This window comes from Juglans regia, chromosome 11 (genome assembly GCF_001411555.2).
Source record: "Juglans regia cultivar Chandler chromosome 11, Walnut 2.0, whole genome shotgun sequence".
Taxonomy (NCBI): domain Eukaryota; kingdom Viridiplantae; phylum Streptophyta; class Magnoliopsida; order Fagales; family Juglandaceae; genus Juglans; species Juglans regia.
Genome location: NC_049911.1, coordinates 22,827,634 through 22,847,716, shown reverse-complemented (window position 1 = coordinate 22,847,716; position 20,083 = coordinate 22,827,634). Strand labels below are relative to the sequence as shown.

Sequence of the window (20,083 nt, the reverse complement as noted above, 5' to 3'; positions counted from 1 at the left end):
CAACTTCTGATTGGCCACACGATATTAATGCTACACCAATCAAAATTTGAACATCAATTGTAAATTTTGGAAAACCCAACATCTAACATGTCAAAAAAATTGAAAACTCAAGAAACTTTTGTGAGCACCCATGGATGATTTAACTCCTCATAAGTCATGTCTAAAGCAAAATAGAATGATAAACAGATTGATAGTAACATTACCTCTTTAATTATCTCAAGATATCATGTCCACCAATATTTTCCTATATTTTCTAGTTCAACCAATTCTTTTCATTAGGAATGAAAAAATAAATAAAAACTAAGATACTGAAGATAATGTGTTTTCACAAAGGGAATAGAAAAATCAATTTGGCCATATCCAATGATCATGTAGAACACTGCAAGAAATCTATATGTCATACAGACTTACCTGCCACCACCGCTCCTCCTCAGAACTAAGCAGATAGTAGAATGTCTTTCGCGAGGTAGAGGTACATTCAACAATTCATAATATCCAACCAACTTCAAGGTGATGGCGACAGATTAGTCATCTTATGCTATATGAGATGCACTGGATATAAAATGAGTTCTTGCCACGGCATCAATTACTTGAGCAACATGGCAAAAGAAAGTGGTAGCTGCAACAAATTTGTATGAATCACATCAATTTACGGGGTTGTCTAGCTGTAGATCATTTACAGCTAAGAAGATCCCAACAAGACACTCATCAATGACTTGATTCTATAATTTACATTGTTATCTGGCTGTAGAAGTATACTTTAAACTTGCTGAGGGAGAAGCTGTTCGGGAGGCTGATTGCAGTTTTTACCTTCGGCATAGTTGTCATAATGAAGACCATTTGAGGCCTTCAGATTCTCGCATGGGAAGCCCAATCATTTGGGTCTGATCACCTAGTATGGTTCCTCGAATTGATGAATCCAACCATCAATGTCGGAATGTCTTCACTACTTGCTCGATTCGTCGTCGGCAAAGAGGACAGCTGGTCAAGTGCCAAGAGCACGTTGTACAACAGCACATATGACCGCACCTGAAAATCATAACCAGTAGGTCATTTGTTCAATTTGATTCTTGAATAGTCAAGCAACACAAAATGGGGATGAGGAACATGAGAATTCTTGAGGAAGCAAAGTTAAATGTGGATTTGGTTGTCTCATATAAGGGTTCGTCGACCTATTGATGCACTATATACCCCCTTTAAAAGACATTCAGTTTATCTATTTTCAGACCACTCTATCACATGATTTTCCAACGACGCGCTTGTTATATACAACTCAAACTCCAATTTTTGCTCTCAAGTACTAGAGCTGAGCAGCACAAAATTCTTGGCTACCAAGCTTTTTCTCCAAATAATTCATAAATTATATATGAATTTTTATTAAGTAAAAACTTATCCTGTATTGTGTGCGCGCGCGGGCGTGTATATCATATTAAGTAAAATATTACAATCAAAGCTCAAAAGTAGGGAAAAAAAAGTGCCCAGCTTACACACAGAAGAGTGCGCATGGCATTCTTTAAAAAAAAATGTGCATGGCATCCGTACTCCTGCATCTGTGGTCATGTGGATTCCTAATGACAGCACTACTAGCATTATGCAGCAAGCATTCACAATTATGGGATTTTATTATTATTATCATTCAAAATCATAGTAGCTATAATGCAACTTGTCTGCTTAAACAAAACCAGACAGTCATGCATGGCTAAGGTCCATCAAGTTATTCGAGCTTAACCACCCCACAGACAGATTGGCATTTCAATAAGAGCAATGCTAATCTTTATCTTAGATCTTGTCATCTCCAATTACGCTTGTTGATGTGACACATTTTAAATGGTTTCATATATCAACCCTGCTTAAATGTAGTTACTTAAGTAAGCCACCTAACAAGCGAGACTAAGGATGACAAAATTTAGGATGAAGAAACGCATTTATCTTTCAGTAGAACAAGGAAAAGACAGCTGGTTTTCTTACGGGACAAAAACGGCATTGTATTCCTCCTCAAGACATATGACACATATATCTGGCATTAGATGGTCTCTTATAGCACCATCTGATTCATTGGCAGGCTTTTCAGTTAAACCTGAAAATGAGTTGCAGATTTCAGTACCATATCGAAAGAGAATCTGCAGAAGTGACAGTTTAGTCATTCAACATTCACCTTCATTATCTTGTCCGGATCTCTTGGCAGCAGCAGCAAGAACCCTACATGTTCAGAATTTACTCTCTTGAAAGAAATAAAAATCTCTTTATATGATAATCAGAATTTTGATGAAAAGAGGAGATTTCTTAACTACAGTGTATAAAAGTGAACCTAAAAAAGATTCATCACTATAACTTTTGTTTTCAGTGTTCTTTTTTTTTTTTTTTTATAAGTAATAAGAGATTTTATTCCCAAGAATAGGCATAAGCCAAGTACACAGGATGTATACAAAGGAGATCACTATAACTTTTGTTTTCAGTTTTCAAACAGCAAGGATAAACACCAGTGCAGTATACCTTTTCTGCAACTCCCAACGTCGCCTTCTCTCCATGATATAATGGAAAGAATGCTTAGCGATGAGATAAACGCCGAACACGGTCAAACCCATAGACGCATACTTATACCACCTGTTAAACACATTTCAGTTACATTAAAGAAATAAAAATATTAAAAAAAATGCAGGTATGTACAAGCACAACACCTTGCCCACTTCCCAAGATTTGCTATGAGCTGATCAATAGCCTTGGGAGAAACATAAAATGGCCCTTTATGGGGTCTTTGAATCCGAACTGTTCCAACATCATCTTTGACAGCCTATTCATAAATTTAAACAACAAATAGATGAACATACCAACATCAAATCATAATCCATCAAGATTCATCATCCATGACCACAAGATGGATAAAATTGGTCATGTATATGATTTGTAGATCTTTTTAAAAGTATTTATGCATTGTGAATGCCTCTCCATTTCATTTAAATATTTGGCTTTAATATATTAAAGTCCTCAGTTTTTCTTTTTTCTTTCCATGAATGACCAAATTTGTTTTGAACATTCTTCTGATAATATTATTTTAAGGGGGTGAAAGACCCAAGTTTACCAAAATAACTGCTTATATATATATATATAAGTAATACCAAAACAATTGACTTATCAAGTGGTAGCACATGCATGGAGCTTTCTATAGGCATCATTTGCAAGAACCTTTTAATATACCAGATGAATCAAGATTTTTATAGATATCATATGCAAGGACATTTTGATTTTTCTTCACCCCCTTCTCCCTCGTAATATCCTAGGTTTATTAATATCTATGCATTACTGTGTGGCCACATGTTGACAGAGTAAAAAAAGAAAAAGAATAAGGCCCCGTTTTGTCATCCAGTTATGAAGTAAATGATTATATCCTATAATACTGAAAATACATTTGAGTTAGCCATATATGTGCAATTCATATGTCATCTAAATTCTAATTACTTCATTGGTCATTTCTCGAATCCTAAGTATATAGTGTTTATATCCTTCCATTGAAGGCCAAAGAATTTAGAATTTAAGGGCCATGGTACTCATACCTCACCAACAACAGTCAAGGAAGTACCAGTAGGAAGTACTCGTTCAATTCGCTTGACTCCAAGCATCTAAGAAATGTAAATGCCATCATATTAATGACCCAAAATACCATCTGTGTGACCAATTAGAAAGGGACAAATTAATGAACAAGACATACCTTGAGGCCTTGGAGATAGTCTAACGTTCCACGTACCAGGGATCTTCCTGACTCTTCAAACACCTCACTTCCAACTGGTAATGCAAAACCTGATGCATTTCTAGCTCCCAGCACATATACACGACCAGTTCCATCATCCTATTATATATGAACCAAGTTGCAACTAAGAAAAATCCTGATAAGTAGGACCTTAAACTTGGAATGAAAATCAACTTCATCCAACAAAACATTAGGCGCTATAGATTCAGGAGACCAAATCACACACAAGGAGGCACTTCTAAGATTGAGAGAGAAGGAGAAAGAGTCCATTACCAAATACCATGGAACCTCTTTACTCATGGATAACATCAGAGCAGAATCCTGTATCCATGAGCCAGCATCATTGTGTTTCAAAAAATGTTGTTCTGCCTGAGATAGATTTCAATATGATGTTACATAAGATAATGAATGACTAAAAAATTTACTTATCAAAAAATATTTCTTTGAATTGGTAGATGTGTACCGTTTCCTCTACAATTACTCCCCGTAAACCACTGAACTCACAGCTGATTGGGGTTTCAGCACTAACTCTTCCAGAAATTGTGACAACCAAAGGTAATATACACCCAGCATCTAATAATGGTCCTGAAAAGTAAAAGAACACAAAATTCATCACTATGGAACATATCCAAGCAGACTCGTCTCATTACTCATGAAAAAAAAAATCCCAACAGAACTTCTAAGTGGAATGACCTTTAAAAGCTTGTATCTCAAGTACTTAAAACCCTCCAGAAAAGGCAGGACAATTCACATATTTTCTGATTCACTTTTAAAATTCAAGGTGCACTGCCATCCTAAGAAGATTGTTAGATTCTTCTTCATTGTGATGAGTTGAGGGTTTTGTGGGATGAGGTCTTTGTCAAGTCTGGCATTTCTTGGGTGATGCCTAAGAGTGTAGGGAATCTTTTGGCCTGTTGGAGAGGGATTCAAGGAAATCATCAAATAGCGGCTGTTTGAAAGATGATTCCTCTTTGTCTTATGTGGTGTATTTAGAATGAGAGGAATGAATGCTGTTTTGATAATAGAAAACGCTCGGTGGATGGGATTAGGGCTTTCTTTTTCTTTTTTTGATAAGTAAAATAAGACTTTATTAAAAGGGCTTTCTTTTTTCGTACTTTGTTGCTTTCGGCTTTGGTTATTGTAATGGATGGATTTAGTTCCAATGACTTTCGTGCTGTTTTTCAGCTTTAGTTTGTAATTAGGTGTTTTCTCTTGTATACTTCTTGTGTACTTGGGCTATGCCTAATTACGTGGTTTTTAATAAATTTCTTACTTACAAAAAAAAATATATTGTTATAACAACTCGCAAATCTATGGTTGAAATAATGGAAAGAAGAACCATTATATCACATTAGTAGAAAGAAAAGCATCATACCACTACACTTGGACATCACCAATCAACCTGAATGATTTTTTTTTTTTTTTTGATAGGTAAACAAAAACCTTGTTGATAAATAATATATGGACCTAGCCCCAGTAGACAGGAAAACATCAATAATTCTCTCTCTGGCTAACAAACTTATATAATGTGCATGTCAAATGGTCAATTTCTCAATAGCTGAGTTACATTGTGATGTCTTTTGGTGAGGAACATGAGAAATTGACCATTTTTTTATAAGTAAAAAAAAAAAAAAAGTAGTCAATTTCTCATGTTCTTCACCAAAAGACATCATAATATAATGTAACTCAGCCATAAATAAAGTTAGGGCGCAAGAGTGCTAACAGTATAACTCTAAAAATGCATAGACGGCATTGGGTGCTATGTATATAGCATGTACATCAATATAACATCAAGAAACTTGTTAAACCCTTGCACACGCGCATCCATGCAAATCACATATATCACATTTCACAATAGAAGGCGTAAAGGGCCTAGCAGAGCATAAACTGGGATAACTAATTTCTCATAATTTATTGACAAAAGCAAAATTCCATTTATTACAAAGTCTTCACTATACACTGTTACCAACACAACCATTTTAATGACTAAAGCTCAGAAGTTTAAACCTGGCAGAAGCACCAGCCCCATTAACTACACTTGGAGAACGGATTCTATAAACAACCTCGACATCCTTACTTCATGTGAAATCAGGGAAATAATTAGAAATTCAGCATGGCATGGAAATAAATTACGTACTCATTGAAGGTCTGAAAACCCACAATACATCAACCTAACATAAATTCAATATCCAGGAAAAAATATTTGTTTCTAACAAGATACATTAAATCAACAAAAAACTATAAAGAAATTAATATTCCAGTCCCTAAAAAGCCGCATACCCAAATCCTTCAACAGATTGACCCGGGTGACTGACTTAAGAATCTCTGCGTCCCTGTACCATCATAAAGCGCCAAAAGTAATATATATACACTCTGATTAACCAATTGCAAAGTTAAACAACAACCAAAATACGTGGGGTTCTTACAGCACATAATTTACAATTAATTTAAATGCGTTCATATTCCATACTAAAAAAATTAATTTCAAATAAAAGTTAGGGCAATTAAGCAGACCTCCCGCTGCTCCTTCCAAGAACATAAAGAGCAGCTGCACTCAAACAGCAACTGAGTCCACTCCATGGAATCATCATATTCAACCAGATTGAAGGGAAAAAGGGAAGAAGAAAAACGAAGAAGAAACCCTAATTCCACGCAAATTTGCTAAAACATTCTCATTGCGCGTAAAAAACGAACAGCATAAAAATCACCGCGAAAGGTTTAGAAAATTCGATCCCCAAAGCAAAAATCTGGAAAGATTAGTAACGAAGAAAATGGTGGAAGATGCTTGGGACTGAGGGCTCCCGAGAAAGAGACAGAGAGTGATAGAAAGTGTACGAATCCGGGGATGGAAGATATCTCGTTGTTATAAGCTCTTCTTTATAAATTTAGGGTGCGTTTGGAACTTAAACCGCTCTCAACTCATTTCAACTCATCATTACAATTTTTTCAAATTTTAACACAAAATATAATAAATAATTCAACTTTTTCAAATTTTAAAATAATAATAATATTAAAAAATAATATTCTAACAATATTTTATCATCTCAACTCAACTCATTTCAACATCCAAACACAACCTTAGTCTCTGGCTCCTGTTTTTTACCGGGAAAACGAAGAGAGAGTGAGAGAGATGGAATCGGATGCGTGGAGTGCAGAGGCGGTGGAGTGGAGGAAGGGTTAGGACGACGGTGCTTTTAGTGTGGATGTTGGCATGTTGCTAAGATAAACCTCCTGCGTGCCCATCACTTATCGTGCGCACATGTGTTTCCTCTTATCTATTTGTAATAATTTCCTAGCCAATCATGTCAACCGATTATATGTCTTAATGCGAACACAATTTATTTATTTATTTAAATGGAGCAAGTTTTATTATTCATTTAAATAATAATATATTAAATTATTTTAGTCATTATTTCTACGCAGTACATATTATATTTTTTTTTTAATTTTATTCTTCTTAAATTAATTGAGTTCTTCTACTCATCATCCATACATCATATATTTAGTAAGAAAAAAATAAAAAATGGCCTCATTTTTTTTCAAAAAACATCTTATTTCATTTCATCATTACAACTTTTCTAAATCTCCACACAAAATAAAATGAACAATTCACTTTTTTCAAATTCTAAAATAAAAATAATATTAAAAAATATTTTATAATAATATTTTATTCAACTTTTTAATTTTAATCTTAACCCATCTCATCTCTGAAAATAAACGAATCTCATAGATAAATGATGTGTGGTGTAAGAATGATGAGTAAAATTTTTCTTATCATATTAAATTATTATGAGATTTTAATGAAATTTAATTAATAAGATTTAAATTTTAAAATATATTTTTTAAATCAATTTATATGACATAAACAGTGTGTAATGTAAAAGGTCTTCTATATTATAATCGTACTCTTGTCGGATATCGAATCACTGAAAGATAAATAAATAATAATAAAGTAGTTGCTAATCACTTGATATCATTTTAAAGAAAGATGGTTAAAATGAAGATATATGGTACGTCTCATCAGCACATTTGTATTGAATACCATAAGTGAGTTGAGTCAACTCACATTATTTAAAACGACTTGATTGACACAATTGTTATATATTATATACAAGTAGGGGTGTAAACTCAAATTGAAAAATTGGATTGGACCGGATCAAACTGGATCAGTTTTATCGATTTTGAACCGATCCGGGAATCAATTTTTAAAATGTAAAAACTGGCCAATTCCGATCCGGTTCCGATTCCGAGATTTTTTAGACCGAATCGGTTAATTAAAAAAATAAAAATAATATTTTTATATATAAGTTTTATACAAAATATTTTATATATATTAAATATTAATATATATAAGTTTTATATATAGTGTATAATTATAAATTTTTATGTGAAATTTTATATATAACATATATATTCATATATGAAATAATTTCTTATTATAATTTATAAATTATTACATAAAATGTTAATACTAAATCACTAAAAGTTTATAACTAATAATAATATATAACTTATAACTATACTAATAATCTAATATTAATACTATTATATAGTCTAATATATTAATAAAAGTATAAAACAGTTTTTTTTAAATCAATTTTTTTTTTTATAAACAAATTTTTAATGACAAATAGTGAAATTTACATTTTAAAAAAACTAGAAAACCGGACCGAAAACCTGTAAAACTGGAAGTATCGATTTAGGAGGGTAACCGGTGCGTAATCAGTTTTAAAAAATATAAAACCAGTACATACCGGTTTGATCCTAAATTTTATTTAAAACTGGACCGAACCAGACCAGTTATACTCCTATATACAAGACCTATATTAAACACGAGCATTTTTCATCTAGATTTATGAAAATTTTAATATTATAAACATAATTAATAATTAACATAACTTAATTTCACAGGAAATAACGAGAAAAAATATCTTTTTAGGTTTTGAGGGTAGATTGATAAATACAACAGGGTATCTGGGTAATTGTCTTTTCAGGTGACTTTGGATCCCAACACCTGTGGATAAGCTGCAATACCGAAGGAGTAATATTAAATACACTTGTGGAGTGTCATGCAATCGTTTATTATTAAAAAATTAAATTTTTTTTTTTATAAATTTTGTATTTACTTTTTTTTTTTTAAAAACATTACGTGGTGCTTACGTACTTATAACAACACGTATCATTTATCATAAATAATGGACCTACACGTGGTTTGTGCATGGTTTGCAAGCAGGATATGGTGTGAAGTGTGCTTACCTTCTTGTACTCATTCTGAGGGAAAATAATTCTTTTGCTCATTTCTTTAAAAAAAAAAAAAAAAATTAAATTTTATCCAAGTATGATATAAACCTTTGTATAGAATTATATCACTAAAAGTCAGTAAAATCGTGACAAAGAACTGAAGAAGTCCCTTTCAAATTGTAAATTAGGGGCTGCTATGCATACATCTGAGCACATCATGATGATCTTCAAATTATTCATCAACTTCAATCCAGAAAGAAAGACAAATGGAAATCGAATACCACTTTGCAATCCCTGGTGCCAAGAGTACTTGGATATCACCGCCAGGAACCATTTTAAAGTGTTTTTGGGTCAAAGAACTTGGGTCCTGGAAGATACCCTGCATAATCCCCCAAGACTGGTGACTCTGAATAATTTCCTGTTAATATCTGTGATGAAACATGTTCATTTGCAGCTTCAGTGTAATGGTTTCCATCCCAGTTCACGTATTCAGCAGTATTATTGCATGGATTTGCTGTCGCCGAGCTTCCATTAATAACTTTTGTTTGGCCACAAGCAATTCGGCTGTCAAAGTTCAATGGCGGCCCACCATATCCACAGCAAGCTGCTATAGGTTGTTTAAATCCTGAAACCCAAATTTCTCAAATATAATACTACAACTAATAAAATGAAGAAGTAAGTGATTTTGAAAAAGGGTAAACAAAATGAAAGATGATGGCTTACCATACTGAGAGTAATTTGAAATGAGGTTGAATTTTATGGAGAAGATGTCAACATAAGTGAAGTTGGCTTCTGGGAATTTTAGCCGGAATTTTGTATAGAGGTCATGCAACTGCATGTTGAATTGATTAGCAGCATGGTTATGTGAGTTTACACATCCTAATTGGTCGATTTTCGATGCGTCTGTTCCAAATTTTGCAATGATTCTAGGTAAGCATCCAAGGGGACCTGTGTTATGAATCCAAAAATTCCTTGCACCCTCACTGTATAATCTCTGAAGAGCACCAAAAGAAAGACAAATAAAGGATTATTAGACATTTTTACTGAAAACACTTGTGCTAATTTAATCTGGGCAAAAAGATGTTAAGAAAACCTCAATTCCAGTCTCTAATTCTGTTAGGAGAATCTCAATCAAAGCAAGAACTTGGTCTTCTGATTTTGAGTAAAATGCACCATCGAGATCATTCTGACCCACATCAAACATGTATAGGGCCTGCCTGAATGATTGTTCTGAGGGAAGGTACTTTTGAAGTTTCTTGTCTGTAACAAACACAAAAGAAAGTTAGATACCAAGTCCTTTGACAAGATACAACCTTTTTCCTGAACATCATCCTTAACCCGACACCTTTTGCTAGCAATTCAAGGACTTGATCCTTGAATCTGACAAATTGAGCAACCTGAATCCCAAACGAAAAAGGGCATGTCGAGGCTGCATTGGCCGGAAGTATGGTCGCCCCCCCGGCTGCAAAGTTACACCCTGTTTGGAAGTTTGGTGCACCAACAGAATCCAAATATGGATTGAGAAATGGTAGATCCGTTGCATTCACTGCAGCACATAAAACATGCAGTCAGATGGTAAAAAACCAGCAATATATCAATCAAACGTTATGATCTTGGGAACACATCAGAAAGGAGTATTGTCTTTTACATCACCAATTCTTCGAGCATACTTTGGCAATATGTAACTTTGAAGCTCTGGGCCTATTTGTTTTATATGCAGCAAGATCTGGACCTATTTGGCATGGTTTTTTCACATGCTCATGAAAATCATGATCTAATGTTAGCTAAAAGTCTAAAGATACATTACTTAGAAAATCAATGATCAAACGGCCATCGCAGAATCGCCCAGATGGCTCAAGGAAGTAGGTCTGTCCATTAGGTGGTTTAACCGGGAAAGCAACTCCTGCAGCCAAGCCACCAGTATCTGAATTTGAATCGCCAAAGTTGAAAACGGCCGGAAAATTGAAGTTGGCAGCAGGGCTAGTTATAGGCAAGAAGATAAGGAAAGTTGTGGCGGCCAGTACTTGAAACATATGGACTTTAAGAGCCATAGCAACGCAACTTAAGAAAGCTGGTTGGTTCAATGGATGTGACAATATATAATTGCATTCCTTACTGTTCGATAGAATATTAGGTATATATGGTATACTTGGTAATATATTCATAATATTCTAGTATACATGGTAATGTTATAATTTATTTTCTATCATATTTAATTTATTGTATAAATCAATTAATATCAATTAATATCATTTATTGATAGTATTTTCATTATTTTTCTAGTGTTATTATCATACAAATAGAAACATATGTTATATATTAAAATATTATCAAATAATAAAAATGAGCAGTGCTACTCTGCTGCTCGGGATTTACCGCTGCAAGTTACCGCTAAGCTAAAATCAGCTTTTTAATTTTTTTATTCATATTTTTTTATCATTTTAAAACGTTTTTAAAAAATATAAAAAAAAATATCAATATATTAATAATCACTTCCTTAACTATTAAGTAAAAAAAAATTAAAATACATGAAGAATCAAAATGAAATGTCAAAATAAGATTATTCAATAAAAATATAACCTTCAAAATATTTCTCATTCTCTCTTTCCATCAGCCTTCTCTTTTCTATATTTTATTTTATTTTTATTTTCTACACTTACGTGTGGTTGGAATGTCAAAAGATAAATCCCTTGCAAGTTTGGTAAGAGATGGGTGTCTTCCAAGTTTGAATCACGACATTGATCGGGCTTCATGGCCCCATGGAGGCCTCCACAACCACCTCATGCCATGCTGTTTTTTATTTTTTTTTTTATCTTGATTAATTAAATATTAAATAATTTTAAAATACAGATGATATGAAATGATATTTTCGTCCTCTCACATGACGTCATATTATTAAAAACCTGAGAATAATGTAAAAAGTATAATAATATGACATCTTGAGTGCAAATCTTATACGTTGATACTCTAAAATAATTTTAAAATATGAATAAGATTGTATTCACGTCCTATCATAAGATATTATATTATTAAATACTAAAAAAATGTTAAATTTTAATAATATGAGAATGATTATAAGGATTGTGTTAATACGTAAATTTCCACAACAGGGTGGAATGGAGAAAAGAATTATTGCCCGTCCATGATAGTGATTCAAATTTTGATACGATACTTTTCACATTCATCTATAAAATAAATAGTAAATAAATAAATAAAAATAAATATAGAAAAATAAAGATTTACGTGATTCGACATAAAAACATACATCCACGTGTTGTATGGAGGCGAAATCTACTATGATAAGCGATTTTACATAACTCTCATGACCTCAAATATCTCTTAATATAATAAAGAAATTTAAGATTTCAGGAGGTCAAAAACGATACCTCTTGAGAAAAGATCTATTAAAGTTACTGTGTGTGATGGAAATTGTGCCTAGAGAGATTGCAGAGAGTCCCTTCATTTGTAAAGATCTCTTATTTTTCTATAGATCTATTTTTTTCATTAGAGTGATTAAATCCAACTTGTACTGTGAAGTCTTTTTTTTTTTAAATCTGAGTCAACTTTTTTTAACTTATTTTTTTCTTGTTTTATCTCTCGGCTTATTATTAGTTATATGTTTTTAATAAATTGGACCCAATCAATTTTATCCCTAACCGGTCATATTCCAAAACTATTTAATAAAAATACTCCTAACGATTTCCTATCAATCTACACAAGGACTAGTTAAGGGCCAGGAAGATTATGGGCTGGGCTGGGATTGGAGTTGTAAATCTGGGCTATGGGGTTTGGCACAAGAAACTCAAGACTGGCCCATAGAGTACGAGCTAAAACCCTCGAATCGCAGAGCCGCTTAAACCTCTATGCCTCCGTCTCTCTCGCTCTCTCTGCGTATGAAGAAGCTCCACATTTCTTCTTGAGTTCTAGGGCTTGCTCCTTCCGCGCAGATTCCCAATGGCTTCAGTCGCTCTCAGAAACCCTAAATACAAGCGCCTCGGCCCTTTCACTTCCCAAATCTACTGGTGCTGTAGAGGATCGGCTCGCTCATCTCTCTCCGATTCCATATCCGGAAATGACCGGGTTTCCGTTCCGTATTCCTGGTGGAGATCCATGGCCACTTTCACCCGAACGTAAATCCAATATTCTATTCTTCAATTGTATATATATAACTATGTATGCTTGCTTAAAATTTCTTTTACCTACAAAAGAGAAATATATTAGTGTACATGTGGGAATGTATGTTAATTGATGTGATTAAGGTCGAACAGTGGTGGTGGAGAGTTGTAATGGCCTAGGCGTGGAATTGGTTTGGAAATGGTGACTAGCAAAGGGGTGTAGTGATTGAATTTAGCCGGCACTTTGAGATTTTTAGGGAATTTTTGGAGCTATAAACAAAATTTCCTTTTATATTTCACTTCTGAAAATAGTTAGTAGGTTTTCGTAGCATTGGCGGTAATAAAGAATGGTCTTTGGCGAGTTTGATCTAAAAATGAAAAGATACTCATTTATTTGGAAGCGTAAATAGCATGTTCCCTGTTTCTGTTTAGATTGGATTTGACGAAAATCGTAATTTTTTTTTTTAAGTGTCATGAATATTTTTTATTTCCGAAATACTATGACTTAGATTTCCAATTGATTATGTTTATTGATTCTCCTGACACACTGATTCTTGGGTAGTGTATCCAGGGTGGGTCCAAAGGGCACTGCCTTGGTGAGGTTTCATTTGATAAGAAAGAAAAATTCAAAACTCTTTGCAAGGAGAAAATATTTGTTTATTTGTGCAAAATGCGAATTCTTGTGTTGTCTCCAGTATACTATTGTCAGTTTGTTTGACATTGTTTACTGACAGGAAACCTCACGTGAATGTGGGAACTATTGGGCATGTCGATCATGGGAAGACTACACTGACTGCAGCTATTACAAAGGTTTGGCCTTTGTCTATTAACTTCGTTGCTTCAGTGTATTTTTTTTTGTTTCCTCATTTGTTACTTGTCTTACTTCGTGTTCTTCTTAAGTAATGAAAATCTGGATTAGTAATCACATAGTATGGAATACTAACCTAGATTCTGAAATCTTCATGTGATGCTTTTCTAGGTGCTAGCAGAAGAAGGGAAAGCTAAGGCTGTTGCGTTTGATGAAATTGACAAGGCTCCAGAAGAGAAAAAGAGAGGAATTACAATTGCAACGGTCTGAATACTGTTTTTGAATCTTGTTCATGCACTTTTTTTGCCATGCCATTCTATCTTGCTTATTTAAAGAGATCCATTCATCTTCTCGAAGACCTTTTTGGCTTACCTTAGTGTCAAATGATTTTACAGGCACATGTGGAGTATGAAACAGCTAAGCGACACTATGCACATGTAGACTGTCCAGGACATGCAGATTATGTTAAGGTAACCTGTATAACTTATTTCATTTTGTTATGAAGGAATTGTGCTAAATCCGTTTGAAAATTTTTGCAGGATAAACTCGTTGATGAACTATGTTCACTTTTTCACATTATATCAATCTATATATGCTTATTCTTGTTTCATGAATCATTAACTTATGTTTACTTTTACGAGTGTTTGTTTAAACATCTTGCATCCCTTGTGACTATGTAAATAAATCACATATTGGTTTGGATGTGAACAAAAATTAGTTGAAAATGAAAAGTTAGATCAAATAGCTTCTTATATGACCTCTCATTATATTTTTTTTTTATGCTCATCTACTCAATTTGAATATTAATAATACCTCAATTCTAATTTATAGCATTTCTCTTCATCTAAAATTTGTATGCCCTCATGCACCTATATCATTATCTGCAGAACATGATTACGGGTGCTGCACAAATGGATGGGGGTATTCTTGTTGTATCTGCCCCCGATGGCCCCATGCCGCAGACCAAGGAACATATTCTGCTTGCTCGTCAGGTTGGCATCCTTCTAATGGTGGCTTGTAAATTTTATCCATCATATTTGTTTAGCTCATGCATTTTTTGGTGCTTTTAGAGTAAACTATATAAGGATTTGTGAATGCATTTGTGCAGGTTGGTGTGCCATCACTTGTGTGTTTTCTAAATAAGGTCGATGCTATTGACGATCCTGAGTTACTGGAGCTTGTGGAAATGGAGCTACGTGGTAGGGTGGCTTTTTGAGAATGTTGTTTAAATATATATATTTCCACACTTGGATTAATTTTGATTCTGCAACAAGTGTTTCACTTAAATCTTATGTATTTGGCAGAGCTTCTTAGCTTCTACAAATTTCCTGGGGATGAGATCCCTATCATTCAGGGTTCGGCTTTATCTGCATTACAAGGTACGAATGAAGAGATAGGCAAAAAAGCTATCCTGAAATTAATGGATGCTGTGGATGAATACATTCCTGACCCTGTACGCCAGCTTGACAAACCTTTTCTGATGCCTATTGAAGATGTATTCTCAATTCAGGTAAAAGCATTCATTCAGCATCAATGGTTAAGCTTTTCATTAGGAAAGAAACTGCATTTGAGTGAGAATGAATTTTATTACTTATTTTCACTATGCTTCTGTGATTTATGCCTTACTGCATTTGAGGGACACCTTAAAGTTGGCATAGACTGTATGTTTTTATTTGCATTTCACTTAATTTATTGATTTCAGTGGATCCATAGAATAAAAAAGTGAAGAAATAAGGTATTGTTACGAAAATGTCATCATTTCCGCAATTAACCTTTTTATGAAATGACCATTTCAGACTATATGCCTTTTATCAATGTTCTTGTTTGATATTCTCTGTGCTTTAAACTTAAGATGGATTCTTTACTCTTTTGCTGCTCATACACTTTTATGGACAAAGATTTTTCTTGAGAACTTCAACATAGTTTTAATAATTTTTTCTATTTAAGGGGCGTGGAACTGTTGCCACTGGTCGTGTTGAACAAGGAATTATTAAAGTTGGTGATGAAGTTGAGGTTTTGGGGTTAAGGCAGGTAAGTGTGTAATCATTTTTAGTAGTCTTATTTCTGCAGAACCCTTGGGCAGTCAATTCTCAAATGAGATGATTATTTGCTCCGTACTCTGATAATGAATCTGTCGTTACTGATGCATCTGTGCCTCCTTTGAGCTTAAATTGGCTTTTTACCTTTAGATCTTCAGATCTTTGTATTCAAAATCCATGTTTGGAATATCTTGGTATTTTACTTGTCTTTTTGTTTCCCTACTCCATGCAGGGTGCTCCTTTGAAAACCACAGTCACCGGTGTTGAAATGTTCAAGAAAATATTAGACCAAGGGCAAGTAAGTGATAGATAACACTTGAGCTATCTTGTGTCTTGAACTGTTCATATTAGACTGATGGTGGGTTTGCAAATAATACTAGGCCGGTGACAATGTGGGTCTCCTTCTTCGTGGTCTAAAACGGGAAGACATCGAGCGTGGTCAGGTAAGTAGCATATATCAAGCTTTTGAAAAATTACAAGTGCTGGACCCGGTGGCATCGTGTATAACTTACATGTTACTTAGAGTAGTTTGTTTAGATCTCAAAATGCACTTCTGCTTATGCGACAAAATCTTCGGTGCAGTTTCTTGATGTATTTTGTGAGAACTGAATTACTTGAATCAGGTTCAATTTTATGTTGTATCCTATACAAAGTAGTCTAAGTGTGTTTGCTTCGATAATTATAAATAACAGAAAAATTGTGCTTCATGTGATAAGATTCTGAACAGTAGTGTCTGTGTCCTGTGACTGCCTCAGAATTTAAAATTTCGTGGCTGTAGGCAGTGCTAGTTAAATTTAAATTATGAAATCAACATTGAGCTATGATATTGAATAGTGAAGATGTTTATGGGAGGTTGCTCGGCTATGTCTCTTATGTTATAGGTAATTGCCAAGCCTGGCACTGTTAAAACATACACAAAATTTGAGGCTGAGATATATGTGCTCACTAAAGATGAAGGTGGACGCCATACAGCCTTCTTCTCAAATTACAGGCCTCAATTTTATTTGAGGACTGCAGATATCACTGGGAAGGTAGAATTGCCTGAGAATGTTAAGATGGTTATGCCTGGGGACAATGTGACTGCAGTATTTGAGCTGATTTCACCTGTTCCACTTGAACCAGGTATGTCTGACTTAATTTGGTTTACGAAAAGTAAAACTAAAGGAGTTACTTGTATGTTGATCTTTCTTAGGCTCTATAAAAGGTGCACCATAACTTTACTCTTGCAAAGAGTAGTGTCCTTCAGTATTTATTACCTGTTACTGAGACGATATGTTGGCTTTCATTTCTTATTACTTATAAAAAAAAAAAGATATGTCTCCTGTGCATACGGGCTATGCCTATTTCATTCGTATCAATAATCTTTACTTCTTACTTTAAAAATAAAAATAAAATAAAACAAAAGATATGTTGGCTTTCATTACTTGTTTGCTCCCCCAAGCCTAAGTGCTGTGTGTAATGAATTCTGGTCATTGAAAGACATTAGATTGGCTAAGCCTAAGCGCCCTATGCTGGATTATATCTCACTGTGACGATATCTTGGTTTCCATTACCCAATTGAAGACATTGGATTTGCTGCTTCCTTGTGCATTACATCAATTCTGGTCATTGAGTAAATTGTTTGTCATTTCTTCTCCTTTTCAATTGCATAAACAGAATAAACACCTTTTTTTTGCTGAGTCACATACACACAGATTTCTTCTTATTGACTATTATTAATTCCATTGAATCAGCTTCACTAAACTAGCATGCATAAGCGACGCTCTTGTATATATCCCATGTACTTGGGCCTTTGTCTATTTTACGCTCAATAAAATTTTGCTTTCCAATAAAAAAAAAAAAATTAATTCCATTGAATCAGCTAATGAATTTCTTGAAGATTTACCTGAGACAAAATAGGCAATAATACTTGGCACTCTTGTGCTATTGTTGAACTTCTTCCTTGTAGCCCAATGGTTGTGATGCACATTTTTCATAATGAACATGATTCATGAATGGCAGACACCTGAGACATGCAATTCTTATATACAGATCTTCATATATTAGCACTTTATTTACTTATAAAATATATATATATATTTTAGCTATCGATTACTTATCAAAAATATATATATATATATATATATATTAGCACTTTATTTGACCACATGGATACAAAACATTTTCTTATTGGTGTAACAAGCTGAATATTTTGCTTGACTGCGTTTCTACATTTCCACTTAATTAAATGCATAGGACAATGCATATTATCTGAAGGTGTTAGTTTAGAATTTCCTGATATGTATTAATTGTTTCCCTCCTTCTCAATACATTTGGCATATTTGTTGAGCCTGGAGCATTAAATAAGACAGGTCTTAATTCATTCCATGTTTTAAATCTAACAGGACAAAGATTCGCCTTGAGGGAGGGAGGTAGAACGGTTGGTGCAGGTGTGGTTGCAAAAGTGCTGAGCTGAGACGACACTTGATGATTTTTCAGCTTTTAATCTGTTCATTTGCGGATTGGGGAACAAAAAACCTGACTGTTATCTCTTGGATTTGGTTACACATCCCAAGGGGTTGTTGCTTTCATAGTTCACACTGGATGAATATTCTCTCTGGGAACTAAAAGAGAAATTTCTTGTGGGGATGCAATTGAGAAAAATTGGAAAGGAAGTTGATATCATTTTGTTGTTACCTTTTGCAGTGCACAATTGGTCAATGTGATCTTGATCATTACTGATACAATTCTGTCCTTGTTATTAGGAATAATCAGTTATGCAGTAGGTTGGAGTATTATGCAGTATTGCCAACATGTGGACCACTTAATTAAATTGTGAATTAGTGCTTATGTTTTGAATAATCATGGAACCCTTCCCAACAAAAAGAAGTATTAGATCTGGGATTTATGTTGTATCCACCTTCTTGTCAAATCTTTCAGATGGTGTTGTCTTTTTACACTGTTATATTGTTATTACCAGCTGCAAGGCTAAAAGAATTAAGCAATTGCAGCATGTAGGGAAAAAATTAAGATGGGGGGAGTATTGATGATTTTAAATATAGGATCTTTTCTTTTTTCTTTTTTTTTTGAAAATAACCTCAGAAACTTTCCATTGAGCTTTAATTTGTATCATCAATCAGGCATCCCACAATAAAGTCTGGGATCTCTTCTATCCAAACTTGTTCTTCTCCCATCTCTAAAGCTTTCTTTGTTAAAGTATGAGCTACTATGTTCTTTTTTCTAACAACAAATTGTATAAACCAATCTGCTCTATTTCTGAATGGGCCTTGACATTGACATCTTCAATGATAGAACTAAAATCAAGAATAGCTTCTTCTTTGCTCTGTACAGCCTCGATCACTCCCTTTGCATCACCCTCAAAAATAGCATTTTGAATATTAAGATTTGAGCACAACTCTACTGCTTTCCTCAAGGCAAAGCTTTCTGCAACTGTTGCATTCACCACGTTTGTCTTAAGATCACACAAAGCCTCTTCTTCTTCATCCCTTATAATGATTCCAATCCCCATTCTTTTCCTTTTTAAGAGGCGTTCCAATTAACCTTAATGAATCTCCTTACTGGTTTCTCCCAGGCCACTAGTTGCTGCATTGGATTTCTTTGTTGTGAATTATTCTGCCTTCTTGGGTGGACTTGAATATGTGATTCATGAAACTCTTGTAAAGCTGCCCTTGTAGCAACGAAGGAGTTCCTTGGGCAGGCCTTATCTTTTTTCAAAAATCCATTCATTTCTCCTAAGCCAAACATTTCTTAGTATCACTACCATCTCTTCCAGCTAGCTCTTGTTGAGTTTGCACCTGAGTTGCTCCCATAGTTCCAGGAAATTCACCTCTGATCTAGTCCATTTCTTAACATAGCTTGCATCATTACCCCATAAGTCATTTGCTGCAGAGCACTCCCACAAAACATGTATAAGAGATTCTTCTTCTACATCACACATAGGGCATCTTTTGTCCATTGTCACCTTTCTCTTATATAAATTCACTTTTGTTGGCAGCAGATTGTTTGCAGTTTTCCATATGAAAAGCTTTGTCACGCCTAGTACCTCAAGCTCCCAAATACTCTTCCATTTGTCATCTACTTTCCTCTCTGTTGAGCTCTCTCCTTTGCTTATCTCTTTTAATCCCAAGTGCAAAAA

At 34.2% G+C, this 20,083-nt stretch overlaps 3 protein-coding genes across 3 annotated transcripts; 1 reads left to right on the top strand and 2 right to left on the bottom strand.

Moving 5' to 3' along the window:
• Window positions 1-337: 337 nt before the first annotated feature.
• On the bottom strand, window positions 338-6,945 carry LOC109010933 (E3 ubiquitin-protein ligase SP1). The gene is made up of 11 exons (XM_018991901.2): window positions 6,260-6,945; window positions 6,026-6,078; window positions 4,209-4,330; window positions 4,019-4,114; window positions 3,707-3,844; window positions 3,552-3,617; window positions 2,679-2,791; window positions 2,494-2,604; window positions 2,156-2,199; window positions 1,969-2,077; window positions 338-1,029 (listed from the first exon to the last, which is right to left on the bottom strand). The coding sequence occupies exons 1-11, from the start codon at window positions 6,334-6,336 to the stop codon at window positions 927-929; spliced, it is 1,032 nt and encodes a 343-aa protein (XP_018847446.1). The 5' UTR covers window positions 6,337-6,945; the 3' UTR covers window positions 338-926.
• A 2,150-nt stretch (window positions 6,946-9,095) lies between these two features.
• Window positions 9,096-11,061, bottom strand: LOC109010932 (GDSL esterase/lipase At1g54790-like). Its single transcript, XM_018991900.2, has 5 exons — window positions 10,794-11,061; window positions 10,332-10,532; window positions 10,080-10,246; window positions 9,710-9,980; window positions 9,096-9,611 (listed from the first exon to the last, which is right to left on the bottom strand). Exons 1-5 carry the CDS (start codon window positions 11,035-11,037, stop codon window positions 9,322-9,324), a joined length of 1,173 nt encoding a protein of 390 aa, XP_018847445.1. The 5' UTR covers window positions 11,038-11,061; the 3' UTR covers window positions 9,096-9,321.
• Window positions 11,062-12,811: 1,750 nt separating this feature from the next.
• Window positions 12,812-18,842, top strand: LOC109010931 (elongation factor Tu, mitochondrial). Its single transcript, XM_018991899.2, has 12 exons — window positions 12,812-13,116; window positions 13,836-13,911; window positions 14,081-14,173; window positions 14,305-14,379; window positions 14,797-14,901; window positions 15,018-15,108; window positions 15,214-15,419; window positions 15,857-15,940; window positions 16,181-16,246; window positions 16,329-16,391; window positions 16,830-17,070; window positions 18,333-18,842. Exons 1-12 carry the CDS (start codon window positions 12,941-12,943, stop codon window positions 18,401-18,403), a joined length of 1,347 nt encoding a protein of 448 aa, XP_018847444.1. The 5' UTR covers window positions 12,812-12,940; the 3' UTR covers window positions 18,404-18,842.
• The last annotated feature ends 1,241 nt before the right edge of the window (window positions 18,843-20,083 follow it).